Below are 21,513 nucleotides of genomic sequence, written 5' to 3'. Positions count from 1 at the left end.
GCGGCCGCACCGCAACACCGCGCCTTCCAGAGCCTTCCCCCCAGACCCGCTCCCGACCGTTGCCCTCGCCGCTTCCGGCACTTGGGAAGGCCAATCGTCACGTCCGAGAACAAAAGACCCGCCCCCTCCGCGACGCAGGTAGCCAATCCAGCTGCTCGCTACCTCAGCGTCCCGTGCGCCTGGACGCAAGACCTTGCCCAATCCGTCCCGGGACGTGCTTCTGGTCCCGCCCCGGCCTGTGCTAGAAGCTGTCAATCTCGTCGTCCCCCGTGGCCCCGCGCGCACTTCCTTCCCGACGCCGTGACGTGCGCAGCCCTGTGCCCGACGGCGGCGGGCCAATGGCGGTGGCGGATACGGCGGGCCAATGGGAGGTAACGTCTCATGCGGCCCGCGCCGCCGCAGCCGCCGCCGGGTCCCGGAGCCAGAGGCCGCCCGAGCCGGAGCGCGATGGAGCGAGGGCCCCAGGCGGGGAGGCGCGGCCGAGCGCGCGGCCCGACGCCCCCTCAGTGAGCGCTCGACCGCCGCGGCGCAAGCCGAGGGCGGGCTCGCCTCTGCCCGCCTCGCCGCCGCACCGGCGCTCGGAGCCCGCGCCGCCTTCCCGCTCGGGCCGCGGGCCGGGGACGGCCCGGGGCTGCATGGCCTCGCCCGCGCGCCGCCGCTGAGCCCTGGGCCGGAGCCGGAGCCGGAGCCGGTGAGAGCCGCGGCCGCGCGGGGGTCGGGGCGAGTGCGGGACGTGGGGTGGCCTTGCGGCCTGCAGGCCTTCCGCGCCGGGCGGAGCAGCGCAGCGGGCTTCGGCGGGCCTGGGGGCCGGGGTCCGGGGCAGCCGTGACGGGCCTCAGGGGCCTCCGGGCGGGCTTTGGTGGCGGGGGGGGATACGGGTGGGCCTGAGGGCGTGAGGGCCTGGGGGGTAGCTGGGAGGGACGACGGCGGGCTTCGGACGGGCTTGGGGGCCGGGGGCAGACGGGGGGCTCCAGGCTGGACTGGGGGGCAGACAGGGGCTGAGGGTGGGCTCTGGGTGGGCCTGGGGGGCCCAGAGGGCCGACGGGGGGCTCCGGGTGGGCCTCGGACCCTGGGGGCCCTACCGGGGTCCTGGGATAGCCTTGAGGGGCAGAGAGAAGGCCCTGGACGGGCGGGGGCCGACGGGGGTCTTCGAGGGGCCTGAGGAGCCGACAGGGGCTCCGGGCAGGCCTGGGGGGCCGACAGGGGGCTGAGGGTGGGTTCTGGGTGAGCCTGGGCAGCCGGAGGGGCCGACGGGGCGCTCTGGGTGGGCGTGGGGACCTTGGGGTCCCGGGGCAGCAGTGAGGGGCAGACGGCGGGCCGCTGGGGGCTCCGGGCGGGCCTGGGGGGCCCGGGCAGCCTTGAGAGGCCGGCCGTGGGCTGTGGAGGGCCCCGGGCACCTGGGGAGTGGGGCGCCGACCTCTGACCCGCGGGAGGGGCGCCTTCGCGGTGTAGGCTGTAGTTGTTATTTCCAGCGTCCTATTATTATCGCTGTTTTGAAATGGGAGCAGGCGGCTTCGGGCTCCAAGCCGGAGGGGGAGGGCGAGCCGGGGCCCTGGAGGGAGAGGGGGCGCTGGGGCCGCAGGAGGCGCGTGGGCCCGCGGAGGGGCAGGAATGCGGGGCAGCGGTGCGGGGGTGTTTCGGGGGGAGGGTAGGCGGGACTGGGGGGCGGGTGGGAGGGAAGAGGCGGCGGCGGCTGCAACAGCAGCCCTTGGCCTCAAGGAACAATGTGAGACGTTGCCTGAAATGTTAATTTCCGTTCCTCATTTCATCATCCCCTGGCAGGGCGGTAGCTGTGAGAGCGAGTGTGTATGTGTGTGCGTGCGTGTGTGTGTGTATGTATATATGTATGTATGTATGTAGGGTTGGCCCTGCCACATGGATTCAGTCCCCTTTCAAAGAGGGATTGTGTTGTTGAATCTTGTTATCTCTGCCGTTTTGGGGGGAGTCTTAATTTTTCTTGAGAGCTGCTCTTTTCCTGGTGTCCCATCAAGGTTTTCTGCTTCTGTTGTATTTTGAAAGCTAGTCTCGTATCCAAACTTCCGAAGAGTTTTGGAAGAGGCTTTGGGAGATTAAGCTGTCCTAAGAGGGCCCCGTGCTTTCAAAACCATTTTCTTTCTAACAGTTCAGATGCAGCAGGCTTAGGTTTCATGGTTTCTGTAGGTTATGAGAAGTTTTATATTCGTTTGCAAGAACAGGACTTCTCAGCAGAGAAGTCATATTTCAGGCTTTCTTAGATGGTGAGAGGGTATTCTGAAGTGATTTTGCACGATGTCCTTAACATTCCTTTTCCACTGAGCAGTGAGAGTGCGCACAGTTGTTGAATTGGGGGGGTGATGAGATGCTCTCAGCCAAAAGATGTAAGATGATACTGCTTGTAGAAGAAGTGCCATTGAAACAGTTACTATTTTTGGTTTGTGCAAACCCAGTCAATGGCATAACTTGGATAGTTCTAAATCAGAGACCCTGAGACTGTGTTTGATGCCTTTAGGACCTTGATTGCACTTACTCAGTGTTGCTGTCCTGGAAGACCTGGAGTTCTGTTTGTGTTTTTTAGGATGATTGCACAAGTACTCTGGTATTACTTTGTAGTTAGAAAGGAAAAAGGGAACACATCTTGCTCAACTTAGATTGTGACCCTTCATCCCCCGCCCTCCATTCAGCTGTTGTCCTCCCTCTGTGGTGTCACGCTCAGGAGCGGGCTTGCCTTTGATAGGCTGGCTCTCTGAACGGAGGAAACAAAGACCAAGTTGCTGTGACATTTTCCTCTGCTCTTTGTGTGTGCCTCTTGAGTTAGTTAAAAAGCTACCCACAGATAGTGCCAAATTTGACCCAGCTTTGAAACTTTGAAAAGATCTTTTTCTTCTAAACGTTTTTTTTTAATCGTGGGAAAATATACGTAACAAAATTTACCAGAAGTTTGTTTTTAAAGGTGTCACATAGTCTTGAATTCCTCCTTTGCAGTTGTACCTTTGTGCTGCCACTGTTGGATGTTTTCCTCTGGGCGTGCTGTGGGCCAGCCATGATAATCACACTGCACAGCAGGCCTTTCATCTCTCCAAACCAGATGGGCTGCTTGTGACTAGTGGCTGTCATCTTAGCTCTAATTACAGTGTTGATACAGTGACAAGTAGAACTTTCTACAAATAGAGTTAAAGAAGCTGTGCTATTTGTACTGGAGAATATTTTTCAAGAGGCGTTGCGTTGCGTGCCTTGAGTTTTTAAGTACATTTGACACAGTAAGGTTACGTTTCATCCAATATGAGAGGAGAGTTACTTTGCATAGGATGGCAATGAGCCCATCATCAACTAAATAACATAATTAGAGAGCGTCAGTAAATGCTGGTTCAGAGCATGGTCTGCATTTGTTGCCAAAATAAGTGTTTTGATCTGTCCATTAGTCCATGTAAGTCCCTTCATCTCTCAAATGTAAGTATAATGGATGAGCTTCCTTGAAATAGCAAGATACTTGCTAGTTAATAGGTGCGAATGATACTGCACTGATTGCCTGGCTGTGCTGGGTCAGTTCACTATTGCTGTTCAGTCAGTGCTCTGTGGGGACTGAGTTTGGCCTGTTTGATAAACTTTATACAAAAAAATCGAATGAACACAAAAGTTACTGTCTTGAAATGTTTTCATGTGTGTTCTGTTAATTTGAATTTCAAATGGAATTTCTGTGCAATTCAACTTTTTCAGTTTTATCTTAAACTCTGTGAAAGATGGCGTCAATCCCTAGCACCTGGAACGCAGGCAGTTAGAGATAATCGGTATAGAAAGCCTTTTTAAAAAGGCTTAGGAAATGATCCACTTCGACAACTCTCTGTTAATTCTTATAGAGATGTTTCTGTTTCTAAGCGGTTCTTTTTTTTGTTGTTTGATGCATCTTATTCTTGATATCTTTGCCAGAGTCAGACTCAGCTGTGTACGTAAGTGTATGTTTTTGTTAGTATTCTTCTGTGCTTTTCTTAACTCCCGCTCCTCCCTCCCCATATTTAAAATTTTCTTTAAATTCACCTTTCAACCAAATAGTGTTTTGTATATATGTTAGAACTACAAGTATTATTTTTATGAAAGTGTCCCAAAGGATTATTAACTGGCCTAACCCTGATTGTGTGACCCCCCCCCCCCCCACCCCATGTCCTTCACTCAAGTCCTCTCAACTCCTCATGCTCCGGTTCCATTGGCCTTTCATTTCCTAGGTGACCCTCTGCCTGGACCAGGGTCTTGCTGAATGTCCATCGTTGTCTCCCTTGCAAATCCTCCCCCCCCCCCCCCCCCACATCAACACAGTAGATCAAATGTGTGATTGCAGGGCTCTAAGCTGAATGAAGAGAGGCACGGTCTCTTTGTCACCCAGGGCCCAGCCTAGGCATGACCCTGGGCTTAGAATTGGCTCAGGAGGTATTTGTTGAATTGTTTAAAGGCAATGTATGCAAGCGTTTGAGAAATTTTGAAAGGACATACTTAGGATCATGAACATTTATTTATTTGATTGACTAGGAATTACGCTATGTACACTTTAGCCATTTTCCTATTTGTTGTTATTACAAGTTTACTTGCGAAAGGTGTGGGGCATGGCTTTTAAAATTGGCACAGGACGAGAGAGAAAGGAAATAATTAAACGAACGGTTGTCTTTGTGGAAGAAGAAGAATGCTTTCTGTGAAAGCAGCTTTAGTAGGACTGCTGTGTGGGGGCCACAGTCAGAGGCTCGCCAAGTGTAGTTTGCTGCTGCAGCTCGTGGTGATGAGAACTTCAAGCACCTCTGGCCACGTGTCATGTGAACAGTGTGGAGTCTTTTGAAAGGTTTAGCATTTTCTGATTTATGTTTTTTATTTCCTAAGAGGTTGTAATAAAAAAGGCCAAAGCAATATAAATTCTCCGGAATGCAGGCGGGCCCCTTAACATTTTTGCCTCACCCCTGCCCAGTTTTGGCACTTTAAATATTTATTTATTTATTTATTTATTTATTTTTATTTATTTATTTTTGGCTGCATTGGGTCTTCGTTGCTGTGCATGGGCTTTACGTTGGGGAGAGCGGGGGCTACTCTTCATTGCGGTGCGCGGGCTTCTCTTTATGGTTGTTTCTCTTGTTGCGGAGCACGGGCTGTAGGCACGCAGCCTTCAGTAGTTGTGGCACGTGGGCTCAGTAGTTGTGGCACATGGGCTTAGTTGCTCCACGGCACGTGGGATCTTCCCGGACCAGGGATCAAACCCAGGTCCCCTGCGTTGGCAGGTGGATTCTTAACCACTGCGCCACCAGGGAAGTCCCTAGTTTTGGCATTTTAATGAAGAAAAAAAAAAAAAATCCCTTTGGGGGCAATACACCAAAATGGAGTTGTGTGTTATTTTTTTCCCCCTTATGTTTCTGTTTTCTAAAATTTAAAAAATGAAACATATATTTGGGAAAAGGTTGTTATTGAAAAGCCTAATCGTGGGTATAATTTGGGTGATAAAGACTTGAGTTCTTGGTTTAGATAACAGTAGATTTGTGTGGTTTTAACATTTTAGGTGGTAATGAGTGAGGGGAATTGGTGGTTGTTGAAAATGTTTAAAGACATCATTCTAGAACTTGAGAAATCCTGCAGTTCAAACTCTGGTCCTTTGAATAAAGAGTTAAGTGGGTTTTCAATATGAAAATAGAAGTCTGGCCTATTAATATAGCTCAGATTTTTCCAAGGCTGAAAGGACTGAAAATCCTTCTGTGATGCCCCCTCCGCAGCCAGGATGGAGGTAGGTGGCCGTCGGGAGCGGTGCTGTCTGAGTTAGAGCATCCTTGCTACTGGCTGAGGGCGAGACCCACGTGTCCAGTCCTGCCTTTGGCATCTGTGCAGTGAATTATTTATTATCCTGAAAATCTGTAGGTGCTCTTTTTCCACTTGCAAAGAAACCAGTGTGCACCTCTTCACAAAATAAGAATGTTGGCCTTTGCTCAACTTAAAACATTTTTGATCACTTAGGTCAAAGAAAAGTATTTTGTCAGGGTTAAATAAAATTCTTAAAATCCTCCCTTCTTCAGTTACCTGTTTAACTAAAAAAAAAAATGTGACCTTTAAGAATGGCTGGGATTGAAATTTAACTTGTAAATGCTTAATAGCTTTGTGATATCAGAGGTGACTTTTCATCTAAAATGCAGCAAATAGACTTTTCTCAGCTCATTAGTAGTGTCCCTTTCCCCCTTCCAGTGGCAGTCTTCAGACCCAAAACGCGAATGTCCTGGAATAATGAACGTTTCTAAATAATGAGAACATTTCGGGAAGGTGCTTTGTTCATAAGGTTTGGGCTAAAGTTATGAATAGTGGGTTTTCTGTTTTTTTTTTAACTGCATTCATATCCAGTAAAATAAAAAAGATTTTCATTTAATTCTCGGTGATAATGTAGACTTGAGAATATTATGGCTGTACTGTGTAAACTTATCTAAAATAGAGAGCATGAGAAAAGCAGAGAAGAACCTTATTACTCTTAAGAAATTAAGCCTTGCTGGTATGTACCATGTTTCTAAATGCGGTTTTACATCCTGTAAAACAGGAAGTAAAAATAAAAAAACAACAAAACCCCAAAGCAGCACTCTTGAAGGAATTAACTTTAAAAAAAATTACTAAAACACTTGACTAATTAAAGGATGTGCAGAAGACTATAAGAAATCTTGCCTTTTTGGATGCTTACAGAGGAGAAAAGCCAGTCTTTTTTTTTTTTTAAATAACTTTATTTTTGGCTGCGTTGGGCCTTTGTTGCTGCGCGCGGGCTTTCTCTAGTTGCGGCGAGCGGGGGCTACTCTTCGTTGCGGTGCGTGGGCTTCTCATTGTGGTGGCTTCTCTTGTTGCGGAGCACGGCCTCTAGGTGTGCGGGCTTTAGTAGTTGTGGCTCGTGGGCTCTAGAGCGCAGGCTCAGTAGTTGTGACGCACGGGCTTAGTTGCTCCACAGCATGTGGGATCTTCCCGGACCAGGGCTCCAACCCATGTCCCCTGCACTGGCAGGCAGATTCTTAACTACTGTGCCACCAGGGAAGTCCTGAAAAGCCAGTCTTTAGGGGTCTGAAACTATAGCCCTCAGGTGATTCTGATTTCAAAGAATTTTTAGACTTTGTGAAATCTTTCTTTGCTGAGGTGTATGATTTTTTCCGTTTAGCTTTAGCTTACCTACATAGGTATTTCTATTACTTTGAGAAGAGTCCATCTGGAATTGGAAGTGTTTTAGTTTAGAGGTTAATATATTAAATATGCTAAAGCTCAGAATGTTTTCTTATGGGAAAAATTTTCCCTAAATACTTGGGAAAGGTGATCTTTGAATTGTGTCTCATCTTTTAGTATGAAGCTTAGAAAAGTGATATGTGCTTTCACTCACAGCTGAAGTAGTTTTCAGCAGATATAACCTTAACGAGATTTACATGTGAACTTTGTTTTTCTTTGGTGAAGTGATCAGATGTGTTTCTGCTGAACCTGGGTTCTCATCAGATGACTAACTTTTTAAAGAAGACTGTTTAAGCAATAACTCTAATCTTTAAAAAAAAAAAGATATTTAAGCAAAGACTAAGGGCACAATGAAGTTTTAGAACACTGGGGAGGGAATCTCTTAGAATTTAACCCACAGCATCTCGTTTTCCTTGCCTTGATAGTTTTCTTCTAGGCTCCAAGTATGTTGTCCAGAGGGAGATGGGAAACAGAAGGGAGATGGAGGATTTGAAGAGGTACCACAGGAGGGTGTGAAGGTTGGAAGGAAGACATGCTCTCACAATCTGGAGAAATCCTTGTGGTTTTTATATTTCAGTGCTGTCACTGTTTTCTGTGGCTGCTGTAACAAATGACCAGAAATTTAAAGGCTTACAACAATACAGATTTTTCCTTATTTACAGTCCTGCAATTTAGAAGCCTGGCATGGACCGTGCTAGGCTGAAGGCAGGGTGTCGGCAGGGCTGGTTCCTTCTGAAGGCTCCACGGAGACTTCATTTCCTTGCCGCTTCCATCTTTTGGAGGCTCTTCACATGGCCCCTTCCTCCATGTTTGAAGCCAGCAACCTTGTGTCTCTCTGACCTTCTTCGGAGGTGGTTTTGTTTTGTTTTGTTTTTAAAACACAGCACGTTTATTTAAACTGTTACTTTTCATAACTCATTGGAACTTATCACAGGTCAATATCTTCATTCTGTTACCTTAGTGGGTACATTCATTAGTGTTATGTAAACCTTCATATAAAATTAAAGAATTAAAAGTACAGCTAAGAACGTAGCTCTCTTCTGACTCTCTTCGGCCTCCATCTTCCACTGTTAAACACCCTTGTGATTCTGTGGGGTTCACCTGGATGATGCAGACTCATCCCCCGTCTGCTGATGAGTAGCCTGAGATATCTAGAGGCTCCGGGGGTTAGGACGTGGACCCCTTGGGGACGTTATTCTGCCAGCCACACCGGGAGTCCACGGTGCTGTCGTAACACGTGAGGTTGGGCCAGGTCAGTGTGCAGCAGGCTCTGGCGCTTGGCCGTGGTTCCCCAGAACTGTTTTGGCTCTTGGAGAGACTCAGTGCCGTCCATCAGCCAGCATAATTTGGCATTGATAGGGGATTAGTGGATATGGTGGAAACACATGTCCTGGACAAGGTTTTGTTTTATTTTTTAATTTTTATTTTATTCTTTTTAATTTTTATTTTATTTTTAATTTAATTTTTTTTGGCTGCGCTGCATGGCATGGGGGAACTTAGTTCCCTGACCAAGGATTGAACCCACGCCCCCTGAAGTGGAACTGTGGAGTCTTTACCTTTGGACTGCTGGGGAGGTCCCAAGGTCTTGTTTTAAATAAATTTTTACTTTGGAATAATTTTAGATATACAGCAAAGTTGCAAAAGTAGTACAGAGAGTTCCATTATATTCTTTACCGAGGTCCTCTAAGGTTAACATTTTACATAGCAGTGGTAAGGTTGGCCAAACTAAGAAATTAGCATTGGGACTTCCCAGGTGGCACAGTGGTTAAGAATCCGCCTGCCAATGCAGGGGACACAGGTTTGAGCCCTGGTCTGGGAGGATCCCACATGCCGCGGAGCAACTAAGCCCTGTGCCGCAACTAGTGAGCCTGTGCTCTAGAGCCCTCGAGCCACAAATACTGAGGCTGCGAGCTGCAAGTACTGAAGCCCATGCACCTAGAGCCCATGCTCTGCAACAAGAGAAGCCACAGCAATGAGAAAGTCCGTGCACAGCAATGATGACCCAACGTGGCTGAAAATTAAAAAAAGAAAAATTAGCATTGATGCGTTATACTGTTAATTGAATCCCAGATTCGTTTAGATTTCACTTGTTTCCCACTAACGTCCTTTCACTGCTCCAGGATCACACATGGCATTTAGTTGCCTGTCTCCTTGGTCTCCTCCTATCTGTAACAGTTTTTCGGTCTTTTCCTTGTTTTTCATGACCTTGGCAGTTGTGAAGAGTACAGTCTTTGTTTTTTCTGTCTTTGTAACCATTCACCCATTTGGCACAGTTGTAAAGCAACTGTGTATAGGCAGTTGTGTAGCTGACTTCTGGTTTCTCTGACTGCTTTCCTGAATGTGGCCTGCTGTATACGGGAGAACAGTTTGGTGTCTTTTTGTGACTGGAATGCGTAACATGCTTTAGGGAGGGGCTTCTAAGACTAAACAGACAGCTTTCCCCACGTCCCACTGACTTAGTCAGATGTTTGTTGGTTGCTCACTGTGTGCAGGGCTGTGTGGGGGAAGCGCGAAGATGAGGGCAAGGTGTGGGGCAGGAACTGCACGCGGGGGCGAGGGCATTTCTGGCTCCGGGTCTGGGGGGTGATGCAGGAAGTGCTCTGGAAGCATGGTGGGCGTCGGTGGGCGTGCAGAGGGCAGGGTCAGGCCGGAAGGCTCTGGACAAGGGCCAGGAGGACGGGTTGTAACGTGAGAATGTCAGCTTGGCCTGTTTGAACACGGAGCCCATGAAAGGAGATGGTAGTAGATGAAGCCAGGGAAACGGAGTACAGCCCCAGTGTGTGGGACTTAGGATGAGGGCCCGGGCCATGGCCTGCTGAGGGACGGCAGAGGCCGTGCGTGGGGTCTGCTGGTGCCAGCAGAAGGCCAGGGCCTGGCGATGCCTGAATCTGGGCTGCCAGGAGAGGGGTGGCGTCTAGGGCTTGCGTGGAGGGAGTGAGCACCAGCCAGGGCGGCCACTGCTCATGAGGGGCCCCTGCCTTGTCTTCTGGCCTGTTCTTTCAGCCCCACCATCCTCTGCTTTTGGATGATGTCTGGTTTAGAAAGGTCTCAGTGGAAACTGTTACAGGAAGTGGGAACACCATTTTCTAGGGAAATGTATGATGAGCAGTAGAAATGGGTGATGGGATTGAGATTTTGTTGTAGGAATGATGCCTGACTTCGAATGACTGGCAGAGATGCCGTCCCAGGGAAGTGACTGAGGAGCGAAGTGTGTCTGCCGGAGCCTGGCCTGAGGCGAGGCTGGGAGGGCCTCCCATCGAGGCCGCCCTCAGAGCACCTGGGGATCTTGAGAGTGGGCTGCCTGGACAAGATGTGAAGACTTTATTTATTTGGTTGCACCGGGTCTTAGTTGTGGCAGGCGGGTTCCTCAGTTGTAGCTCCAGGGCTTCTTAGTTGCGGCAGGCGGGCTCCTCAGCTCTGGCATGCGGACTCTTAGTTGCGGCATGCATGTGGGATCTAGTTCCCTGACCAGGGATTGAACCCGGGCCCCCTGCATTGGGAGCACGGAGTCTTATCCATTGTGCCACCTGGGAAGTCCCTGCTGACAAGTGTTGATGTAAATACTTGAGGGTCAGCTGAGAGGGATGGCCAGTTATATAAAAGGTCCCCTGCCTTGTGGAGCTGTGACAGACCCAGGCGCCCCAGTCTCTCGTGCTTGTCCCCTGCAGGGAGGAGTGGGCAGCTCCCCAGGAGCCTGTGATTGGCTCCTACACGTCTTATTCCCAGACAGTTAAACTGCAGGCCAAGGAGAGTAGCTCTGAGTCTGGGTAGGAGGGGCTAGAGAACTTGAAGCTGGAGAAGCAGCCTGCGGTGAAGGCGTGAAGGCGGGTGGGTGGAGAGGAGAAAGGCCACGATATCTTAGGCTTTTCTTGCACGTCTGTTTTGTATCTCCCATAGTTCTACGCACATGTTGTGCATGTGTGATCAGATACCTAGTCAGTATTTGCCTGAAAGACGGATCTTAAAAGTTAGGCTCTAGGCTGAGGAAGGAGTGGCACCTGGCAGGAGATACAGAGCCCTGTGTGCCTGGAGCTCGTCGTCCAGTGAAGCTGCACCGGTGCCTGCTCGCGTGAGAGTAGGTGCGGTTTGCTTCAGGCCGTCAGAACGGAGCCTCTGTCCTGCTTTGTCACTGCATGCTTGTCATGTGCTGTGTCACGAGGACTTTGTCCTTTGGTTGGACTGCGGGCGGCAGCAGTTACGCTCAGGGCGTCTGGCCCTGGAGCCTTCAGCGGGGGATGGTCTCTAGGCCTTACTGGGCCAGCAGTACAGTCAGGGCCCTGAATTGCATGCAGTCTAATTGCAGATGGAGAGATAAACGGAGAGCAGAAGTGGATGTTTTGGGCCACTTGGCTGTGTGGTGCTTGGCTTTGAACGTTCACTCTCACTTAAACGCTCGTAGCTCTCCCAAGTCCCTTTGTTACCACCCCTCCATAACATTAAAGCATTTCACCGGCTGACAACTGCCCTGCACCTGAGGGAGAGAACAAGTTGCTATAGTTGTTTTTGTGACCCTGACTGAAGTGTTTGATGGCTGCCCCATTACCACCGGGATGGGGGATCGGGGATGGGGCAGGGACTCAAGTGGCTTCGCTACTCTCTGGCCTTTTCTCACCCTCCCCGAGGCTGGCCTGGTACTGTTTCTTTGTCCAGGGATGCTTTTGAGAGCTAAGAGGGTTCTGTAAAAATAACTTAAGATTAATGGGCGAAGGCTACTTGGTTTCCAGGTGTTTGCAAGTGGGCTGTTGGTTTAAGAAGAGAAACAGTCTGTGCTCCCCTCATTCTCAGACTCTGTTCTTTCTGAGTTGCTTGCAGGTTGCAGTCCTGAGAGCAGTAAATAACAGCTGCAGGGGTGCCAGGTATCTACTACTGGGGGGCCAAGCTTCACCGCATCCCTCTTAGGGGAGACTGGAAGTGGGTTGTGGGCCTCTAAAAGGAGGCGGAGAGATTTGTAGCAAACAGACTAATGTTGATGAGTTTATTTCCTGCGTGGCCTGGTGTCTGGGTGTTTAACTCCAGCCCACACCTCTGTTTACAGGGCAGCCACTTGAGAGTTGGAACGAGGACCTGTGTCCTCATCAAAAGCTAGGGTACTTTCTAAACTTCCCACATAAATAATATCTTTCGTTAGTGGCTACATTTCCTAAACTGTAGCTTTACTGCTGACAATATAACTAACTTGTCACCTAATAAGATTTAGAGGTGATAGTCACATAGATGAGACTCAGTGCGCATGACTTTTTTCCCTTGAAATAAATTAACAGTTTGACTTGGAAGCCTAGCAGGTAATTCAGAGAAGTAAGCCCTCATTGTTAATTGCTGATACTGTCTGCTGAATAGATTCTCCTGGTATTGTCACTGCATCAAAGGGGAGAAAAGGCTCTCCTGGCCCCCCTCACAGGGGAGAGCACGCCAGTTTCCTCTCCCAGAGGCCCGTGTGTGCTGGGGGCCCAGGTAGGTAGAACTGTGGTGTGGGTGAGGCGGTGCTGGTAGGTTTCATTCCCATGGGCCTCTCTTGCAAATGTTACAAACTGATTACATAACGAAAACTACTCTTTGGCATGTAAAATGTAAAAGTCAAGTTCGTTCTAGATGTTAGTGAATTTATATTAATAATTCGATTAACAAAAGAAAACCATTACCAAAGTGAACAGAAAACCTATGGAGTTGGGAGAAAATACTTGTAAACCATGTATCTGATAAGGAGTTAATATCCAAAATACAAAAAAGAGCTCATACAACTCAATAGCAAAAAGCCAAATGACTCAAATAAAAAAATGGGAAGGGACCTGAGTAGACATTTTCCCAAAGAATATAATGAATCACGAACAGATAACATGGAAAGATGCTCGTCATCACTAATCATCAGGGAAATGCCAATCAAAACCACAGTGAGATATCATCTCATACCTGTCAGAGTCGCTATTATCAAAAAGACAACTAACAAGTGTTGGTGAGGACGTGGAGAAAAGGGAACCCTCCTACACTGTTGGTGGGAATGTAAATTGGTGCAGCCCCTATAGAACCAATATGGAGGTTCCTCAAAAAATTAAAAATAGAACTACCATATGGGGACTTGCCTGGTGGTCCAGTGGGTAAGAATCTGCGCTCCCAATGCAGGTGGCCCGGGTTCGATCCCTGGTTGGGGAACTAGATCCCACACGCACGCCGCAACTAAGAAGTCTGTGTGTCGCAAGAAAAAGATCCTGTGTGCCGCAACTAAGATCTAAATCAATCAGTAAGTCAGTCAATCAAATAACTGCCATAAGATCCAGCAATTTCACTCCTGGGTACTTATCCTAAGGAAATGAAAACACTAGTTTGAAAAGATACATGCACCTCCATGTTCATTGAAGCATTATTTACAATAGCCAAGGTATAGAAACAACTTAAATGTCTGTTGATAGATGAATGGATAAGGAAAATGTGGTACATATATACAATGGAATATTATTCAGCCATAAAAAAGGAGGAAATCTTGCCATTTGCAACCACATGGATGAACCTTGAGGGTATTATATAAGTGAAGTAAGTCAGAGAAAGACAAACATTGTATGATCTTACTTACATGTGGCATCTAAAACAAAAGAAAACAAAACACTAAACTCATAGAAAAAGAGATGAGACCAGAGGCAGAGAGTGAGGAGAGGGGAATTAGAGGAAGGTGGTCAAAAGGTACAAACTTCCAGCTCTAAGACAAATAAGTCCTGGGGGTGTGGTGCACCAGTTGGTAGCTATAGCTGCCACTGCTGAACAGTCTGCAGGAGAGTTGTTAGGAGACTAAATCCTAAGAGTCCCCATGAAAAGGAGAAAGGTTGTTTTCCTTTTCTCTCCTTTTGTTTTTATTGTGTCTGTATGAGAAGATGGATGTCAGCTGAACCTGTGGCAGTAATTTCACAATGTATGTTCATCAACCCATCTGGCTATACACCTTAAATTTATACAGTGATGGAAGTCGATTATTTTTCAGTAAAACAGGAAAAGAATACAGAAGTTCACTACAAGATCTAGTCTGTGAGTGCCGTTGAAACCTCCTGCACAGGGTGAGGCCCTTCAGCGCTCTGCTGCCCCCCACCGTCCCCATGGTGCCCCACGACCACTCTGCCCCTGCCCAGTCCTTGTTGCTGGCATGTTAGTATGTCTGTACATGCATTCACTTAAAAAGATAAAAGGTAAACACAAATAGTTCATAAACGGAGTTTATACGAAAGCAAATATCAAGTGCTGGTTAATCTAGGGAAGTAGGCTGCTTTAAATAGCCTTCAGTTTCATTAAAAGTCACTTCTGAGTAGTGAGATATTTTTTGTATCAGGTCATATTTGTTTCTTGCAGGAGCAAACCTGCCTTCTAGTGACCCTGCACTTTCTCGAGGTTGGTTATCTGACACCAAAACCCTTAAGGACTGACCCTCCAGGGACTGAGTGTTGGGTGGGGACACACGGGGAGCAGGGGACGCGGTATCCATGCAGTTGCCAGTGGTGGGATGTTTACCTGCCTGGAGTCATTGAGTGCAGGGGCTCAGGTGTGTCCCTGTGGGACGTCTCAGTTCAGGCACGTTGAGCTTTCCAGGCTTCCTCATCCTGGAAAACTTCGGAATAATCAAGGTTTCGTTCTGTTGAGGTGTGGTCCTTTGAGGTTACAGTTATAGTTATAATAAGGGGTTTTCACTAAGCATCCAGAATTGTTGACGACAAAGGTAGGAAGCAGCTGCTGCTTGTTGGCAGACTTTACCAGGAGTGGGTGCACGTGAGCGCCGCTCTCCACCAGCCGCGGTGGAAGGGGAGTGGGCCAGGGTGCAGCCCCCCGCCGGTGTGACTGTCCTGTCAGCAGGGATGCTGGTCGCTGCTCGCTGCTCGTGGGGGCAGGACATCCAGGTTGCTTCCAGGGGGCAGCCAGGCCGTGAGTTCCCATGTGGGATGCAGGCAGCAGGTTGGTTAAGGGTGTAGGGTCTGTCTTTTCTACTGAGGTATTTGGGATGAGATGTCTTATTTTTAGACAGATTTGAGGGATTTCAAAAGAAAAATCAACTCCAGAACTTTGGTTTTACTTACCTTCCAGTTTTTGTCTATCCCTCTCTTTCATTTTTGCAGTCAGAGTGTGCATTAGGGTGATTGTTCATATGTGCCCTCCAGTTTGTCAGACTTGGCCGTAAAAGTAAGGTCCTCAAGTCATGGGGACCTGCCGGCCCTGAGAGCCCCGCGTGTGCTGCTCCCCAGAATCCACATGCAGGCTGGCCAAGCAGGCCACCGCTGCTGCTGTGCTCTGTCCTGGGTGTCCTAATAAAGACTGAACTTAAGTTAGGAACTGTTCCCGAAAGGGGAAGATGCAGCATCAGCTTATCAAGCGCTCCCCATAATAAGCCGTTTTCGCCCCTTAGATTCTTTTGGAGCCATAATAAATTGGAAATAGAAGAATACATACAAAGAAACAAATATGAGGTCTAATTTTTAACATTTAAAATATATCAGCCATATTTAATATTTCCGAAACTCTTTTACTGTGACCTGTTTTCCCATGGAGCACAATTAATCAAATTCAAAGATGTACAATCACCAGTGTTGTGAAAACTTGGTGAAGGAAGAAAGAAAAGAAATGCAAGTTGGAGAGAGAAAGGAATTCTGGCTCTGTGCCCACAGTTCCCCTACATCCAGGGAGGTCAGGGTACAGTGATTGGAGGCAGTCATTCCTGGTCCTCCTTATCAAGGATGTTTTCATGTTTCTTACTCGTGGGTAAGCACTTTGTATCTGGCATGTGGATTCAGTGAAGAGGTATCTTCAGCAGTAGTGGAAACAAGCTTGTTAGGAAAGGGGGGACCCTCGTCTTAGGTACTGTAGCACTGAACCGTGTTTTCTGGGAGCGGCTTAGGAAGCTCTTGCATACTGTGTTGAGTTTGCCTTTTATGTGTTCATATTTAGCTGCAGTCCTCTCTAGGCACTCTTTGGTGTAGAGTTGGGGGTGTTACCTTGATCTATATGTTCTTAAACTTTTCTCATCCTTCTTTTATTGTGATAAAATGTAAATAACATAAAATTGACCATTTTAACCACTTTTAAGTGTCCAATTCAGTGGCATGAATTACATCCACACTGTTCTTATGACCATTACTACTATCTGTTTCAGAACTCTTTCACCTTCCCTCACGGAAGCAGTCTGTCCACAGAGACCCCTGGACATGGACTCGGCATATTTACCCTTTTGTGCCTGGCCTCTTTTGCTTAGCGTGATGTTTTCATGGTTCATCCATATTGTAGCATTATTTCTTTCCTTGTTAAGGCTGAACTGTATGTATATAACAAGTTTTGTTTATCCATTTCTCCGTTGACGGATGGTTAGGTTTCCATGTTTTGGCTATTGTAATGCTGCTGTGAACATGGGTGTGCGAATATCTGTTCAAGTTCCTGCTTTCAGTTCTTTTGGGTGCACACCCAGAAGTGGGATTGGTGGATCATATGGTGATTCTATGTTTAACTTTTTGAGGAACTGCCGGAGTGTTTTCCACAGCAGCTATACCAGTAACACTTTTTTTTTTAAAGGAACACTCGTTTTTGACTTTTTGTTATAAAGTGCAGAAAAGAGGACAGAATGGTAAAATGAACATCCTGTGTATCAGATTTAATAGTTAGCATTTTGCCATGTTTGCTTTATTATTATTTTGTTGAAGTATTTTACCCTTTTTTTTTTTTTTATAAATTTATTTATTTTATTTATTTATTTTTTGCTGCATTGGGTCTTTGTTGCTGCACTCAGGCTTTCTCTAGTTGCGGTGAGCTGGGGCTACTCTTCGATGCAGTGTGTGGGCTTCTCATTGTGGTGGCTTCTCTTGTTGCGGAGCACGGGCTCTAGGTGCACAGGCTTCAGTAGTTGTGGCACGCCGGCTCAGTAGTTGTGGCTTGCAGGCTCTAGAGCACAGGCTCAGTAGTTGTGGTGCATGGGCTTAGTTGCTCCGAGGCATGTGGGATCTTCCCGGACCAGGGCTTGAACCTGTGTCCCCTGCATTGGCAGGCAGATTCTTAACCACTGCACCACCAGGGAAGCCCTATTTTACCCTTTTTAAAAAAATCTTTTTGGGCGCGCCGTGGCATGTGGGATCTTTGTTCCCTGACCAGGGATTGAACCTGTGCCCCGTGCGTTGGAAGCACAGTCTTTTTTGAATACATATGTATTTATTTATTTGGCTGTGTCGGGTCTTAGTTGCAGTACGTGGGGTCCTCATCGTGGCATGCGAGATCTTTTGTTGCAGCGTGCAGGCTCTTTGTTGTGGTGCACGGGCTTCTCTAGTTGCGGCGAGCTTCTCTAGTTGCGGCATGCGGGCTTCTCTCTAGTTGTGGCGTGAGGGTTTTCTCTCTCTAGTTGTGGCTCGTGGGCTCCAGGGCACGTGGGCTCTGTAGTTCGCGGCATGAGGGCTCTCTAGTTGAGGCACACGGGCTCAGTAGTTGTGGCACACGGGCTTAGTGGCCCTGCAGCATGTGGGATCCCCAACCAGGGATCGAACCTGGGTCCCCTGCATTGGGAGCACAGATTCTTACCCATTGGACCACCAGGGAAGTCCCTCATACCTAGCGTAAAGAGTATTTTTAGTTGATTTTGTAAGTACCTCTTATTAGTCCAGCAAACTTGAGCGCAAAAAATGAAGGTTTTAGTTTTTCTCCCGTTTTTTGACACGACAATTTTCAGAACTATGGAGAGGCAGGAAGAGCACCGTGGTCACCCACGTGCTACCATCTGGGCTCAGCGCTTGCTAAGTTTGCCCTGTTTGCTTCGTCTGTGGGTGTGCGTGCTACCCTACAATTGGGAAGCAAGACGTAGCCTCCTGACACGTCCCCCTCAGGAGCGCCTTCAAAAGATGACAGTCTCCTGCGAGCAGCAGTGTTGTGCGCCGTGGGACAGCCCGCGGGACCGCGCTCAGGTCCTGGCAGACTCCGTCCTGTGTTCGCACCTTTCCTTCGGGTCTTCAGCGTCAGCCTCCCTCTTTGTTTCTTCTTCCTGAATTGAGACCAGTCACCGTAGATGGAAGGGCATTCTTTTTTTTTTTTTTTTTAATTTTTTTTAAAATTTATTTATTTATTTTTGGTTGTGTTGGGTCTTAGTTTCTGTGCGAGGGCCTTCTCCAGTTGCGGCAAGCGGGGGCCACTCCTCATCGCGGTGCGCGGGCTTGTGAGTATCGCGGCCTCTCCTGCTGTGGAGCACAGGCCCCAGACGCGCAGGCTCAGTAATTGTGGCTCACGGGCCCAGCCGCTCCGCGGCATGCAGAATATTCCCAGACCAGGGCTTGAACCCATGTCCCCTGCACCGGCAGGCGGACTCCCAACCACTGCACCACCAGGGAAGCCCTGGAAGGGCATTCTTGAGTTGTCTGGCTTTGTCCGGGTTCTGGGGTCTTAACTGGTTCCTCCTCTGTCCTGTGTTTCCTGTGAACTGGAAGTTAGGTTGAAAGGCTGGATTAGAGTTGGATTAAACCTTTTTACCTTCGTGGGTAAAATTTTTGGTTCAAAGTATTCATGTACTGACAGAGGGTCACCCCACCGATGACTTCTTGGTTGTAGAAGGACGCGTGTGTCGGTATAGTAGGAAGACCTGCTGGTCCCACCTTAGCCAGGTGATCTAACTCAGCATCACTAATGCCAACTCACGGCTTTGTCTATGAGCTGTTCTAACTGATGTTTAACCTGCATCTGTGTTAGTGACCACAGGCAGTGAGGAAACCTTGCTTGGATCCTGGTTTGGAGGGAGCGGACGAAAGGGCTTTAAAAAAATGTTTTGAGCTGTGTGTCAGATCTCAATTTAAAAGAGTGTTTTGGGGACGCTTGGGCATATAAATATGAACCAGATGTCAGGTGGTAATGGGAATTGTTAATCTGCTTAGGTGTGAGAATGATTTCGTGGTTTGTAGATTACTCTTTGCCCCCATGATTTTTAGGCGGGGAAGTCTGGCAGGGGACTGTGCTGTGTGTGTGTGGGCCTTGCTGGCCTCTCGTGTTGGAAAAGCCCTTTGTAGGTGACGCTCGTCCACGTCATGTTGCGTCCACATCCTGCGATGTCCTTTGTGCTGACCTGCTGCCCCCTCTGTGGTGGAGGAGGCCAGGGAAGACACTTATGGGGCAGACTTGCACCCATTTGACTGGCTTCGTGTGGTGCAAGTTGCCAGCCTGTGCACCCATGTGCGTGCGTGTTGTGTCTGCCCAAAGAGACTCTGGGGACTTCCCTGGTGGCGCAGTGGTTAAGAATCCGCCCGCCAATGCAGGGGACATGGCTTTGATCCCTGGTCTGGGAAGGTCCCACATGCCGCAGAGCAACGAAGCCCGTGCGCCACAACTACTGAGCCTGCGCTCTAGAGCCCGCGAGCCACGACTACTGAGCCCACGTGCCACAACTACTGAAGCCCACGCGCCTAGAGCCCGTGCTCCACAACAAGGGAAGCCACCGCAATGAGAAGCCCGTGCACCGCAACGAAGAGTAGCCCCTGCTCGCCGCAACTAGAGAAAGCCTGCACACAGCAACGAAGACCCAGCGCAGCCATAAATGAATGAATGAATGAATGAATGACTCTGAAGTGCATACCCACATTTGGTCTCCACCCAGCTCTGCTAATGCCCTGAGAGACCCCGGTTCACTGGGACTTGAGGCCTGCTCTGCTGTGAGCACAGTGAGTGAAGAGCTGGGGACACTTCCAGGGTGTGTGTCAGGTGTGTCATTAGAGGGAACATGTAAGGAACTCCAACAGTTGGACAGATAGAGGTTGGCTAGGGTTTTCAGATCAAAGAGGAGAAAACAAAAATTTCTCTGCTTCGGACTGTTAAGATCCATGGTGATGGAGTAGATTGATCCTGCTGTGATGACTGAAACCGTATATTCTTTTATCCTCCCACAGTTTTGTTTTGCTTTTGTCTTTATGCTTGGTTTTCCACTGAAAACAGTGGTTTTCTCTGTAGGCTGGCACGGGAAGCCTTGGCTCCTGGCCCCCAGTGCCGAGCTCCAGGCCACTTCCTTCCCATCCCTTGGGTGTCCTTGCAGGGGTGGCCCTGCGTGTACAAGTGTATGGGTCTGTGCAGAGTGGTTTACATGAGTGGCAGATATATGTTCTTCTGTACTTTGCTTTTTTCCACTTATGCTTTGAGTTTGTTCTGTGTTAATACTTGTGGAGCTGCTTCAAGTTTTTCCATCATCATAATACAGATGTGCCACAACTTAGCTAACCTGCCTGTTCCTGACGGACGTTTTCTTGTTTCCAGCATCTCACTGTGACAGAATGACATCCTTGTGCATCCTTCTGGTGTAAGTGTCATCTGCTGGTTCCGTCCCTAGGATTCCAAGGTCAGGGTCATGGGCATTTGACGTTTTGCTTGCTCTCTGCTGAGACTGTGCTGGCTCACACTCACCAATGAGGTCTGAGTGCTTTTGATTTGCTTTTAAAGCAGCACAGTTCTGACCTTTTGAGAGGAGCGTCAGGATGGCCAGCCTTTCTGAATAGGTAGAAAGCTTTCATACATTGAGGGAGTGCTGTTTGGTGGGTGTTTGTATCTTACAGAGATTCTCTTTCTGTCTAGAAAAGGCTGAAAAAGTTACTGGTTAGACAGTTAATCTTATTAAAAGTTGTCATGGTTTTTAGTTTGTAGTTATGCCTGGCAGCATCTGCACATGTGTCAGATCGTGAAAGTCCTTTTGGACCACAAAGAGCGTGTAACCATGGTGAGTGGCGTGCGGTTCGTCCCCTCCCAGATTCAGTCACCTTTAAAGCAGCGTGTCGGTCAGGAGGAAGGGCAAGGCATCTCGCAGGTACCTTGTTCTCTTTGGGTCAGGGAGTCTCCAGAGGCGCAGGTGGGTCTGGGGGAGGAACACCAGTCAGGGAGGGGTGGTGGGCCTTGTGTTTGGTAAGGGGATTGTGGGTGGCCCTGGCCTCTTCTGTGGCCTGTGTGAGGACTGGCAGTGGTCACGGTGCTGTTGGCAGGCGAGATGCTAGAGCCTCTTTCCGGAAGAATCGGTCACCCCCAGTCAGGTGGGGATCGGGGAGAAGAGTCTTTCTGGGCAGCCCAGTCCCCGTCAGCCGCCGCGGTGGGGAGGGCCGCTTGGAGGCAGGCGTGGCCCAGCAGGGCCTGGACCCCTTTCCTGGTGTGCCTAGGTGTTGCTTTGTATTTCTTCCTCATGTTAACATGTAAATAATCATTTTATCATTACAAAACAAATCCTTTTCTGTTCTGTGAACAACCTAAGAACAGAGGATACTGTGAAATACTAGCGTTCTCATCTCTCTCCAGGGCAGCGTGACTGTTCCCACTGTGCTGAGTTCCTCAGATTGTGACACGTTAGCGGTAGCTTTAGGGATGTCGAAGACA

General features: G+C 48.7%; 1 protein-coding gene across 14 annotated transcripts in view; it reads left to right on the top strand.

Annotated features, from left to right (window-relative positions):
- Positions 1-389: 389 nt before the first annotated feature.
- The window catches only part of ANKRD11 (ankyrin repeat domain containing 11), a 166,495-nt gene continuing 145,371 nt past the window's right edge, over positions 390-21,513 (top strand). For 12 of the 14 annotated variants that reach the window (XM_082437674.1, XM_082437676.1, XM_082437683.1 and 9 more), the window contains exon 1: positions 390-691. Coding sequence is in view for 2 of the 14 variants with exons in the window: in XM_082437671.1 (XP_082293797.1) it covers positions 20,430-20,455 (26 nt within the window). In the remaining 12 variants the exon portion in view is untranslated. Of the gene's footprint in view, positions 692-20,414; positions 20,456-21,513 lie in introns of those variants that run through there. The other 2 variants (XM_082437671.1, XM_082437677.1) reach the window with 1 other exon arrangement.

The sequence above is a fragment of the Balaenoptera physalus genome (genome assembly GCF_965194825.1).
Source record: "Balaenoptera physalus genome assembly, chromosome: 19".
Lineage (NCBI taxonomy): Eukaryota > Metazoa > Chordata > Mammalia > Artiodactyla > Balaenopteridae > Balaenoptera > Balaenoptera physalus.
This window is presented reverse-complemented; position numbering and strand designations above follow the sequence as displayed.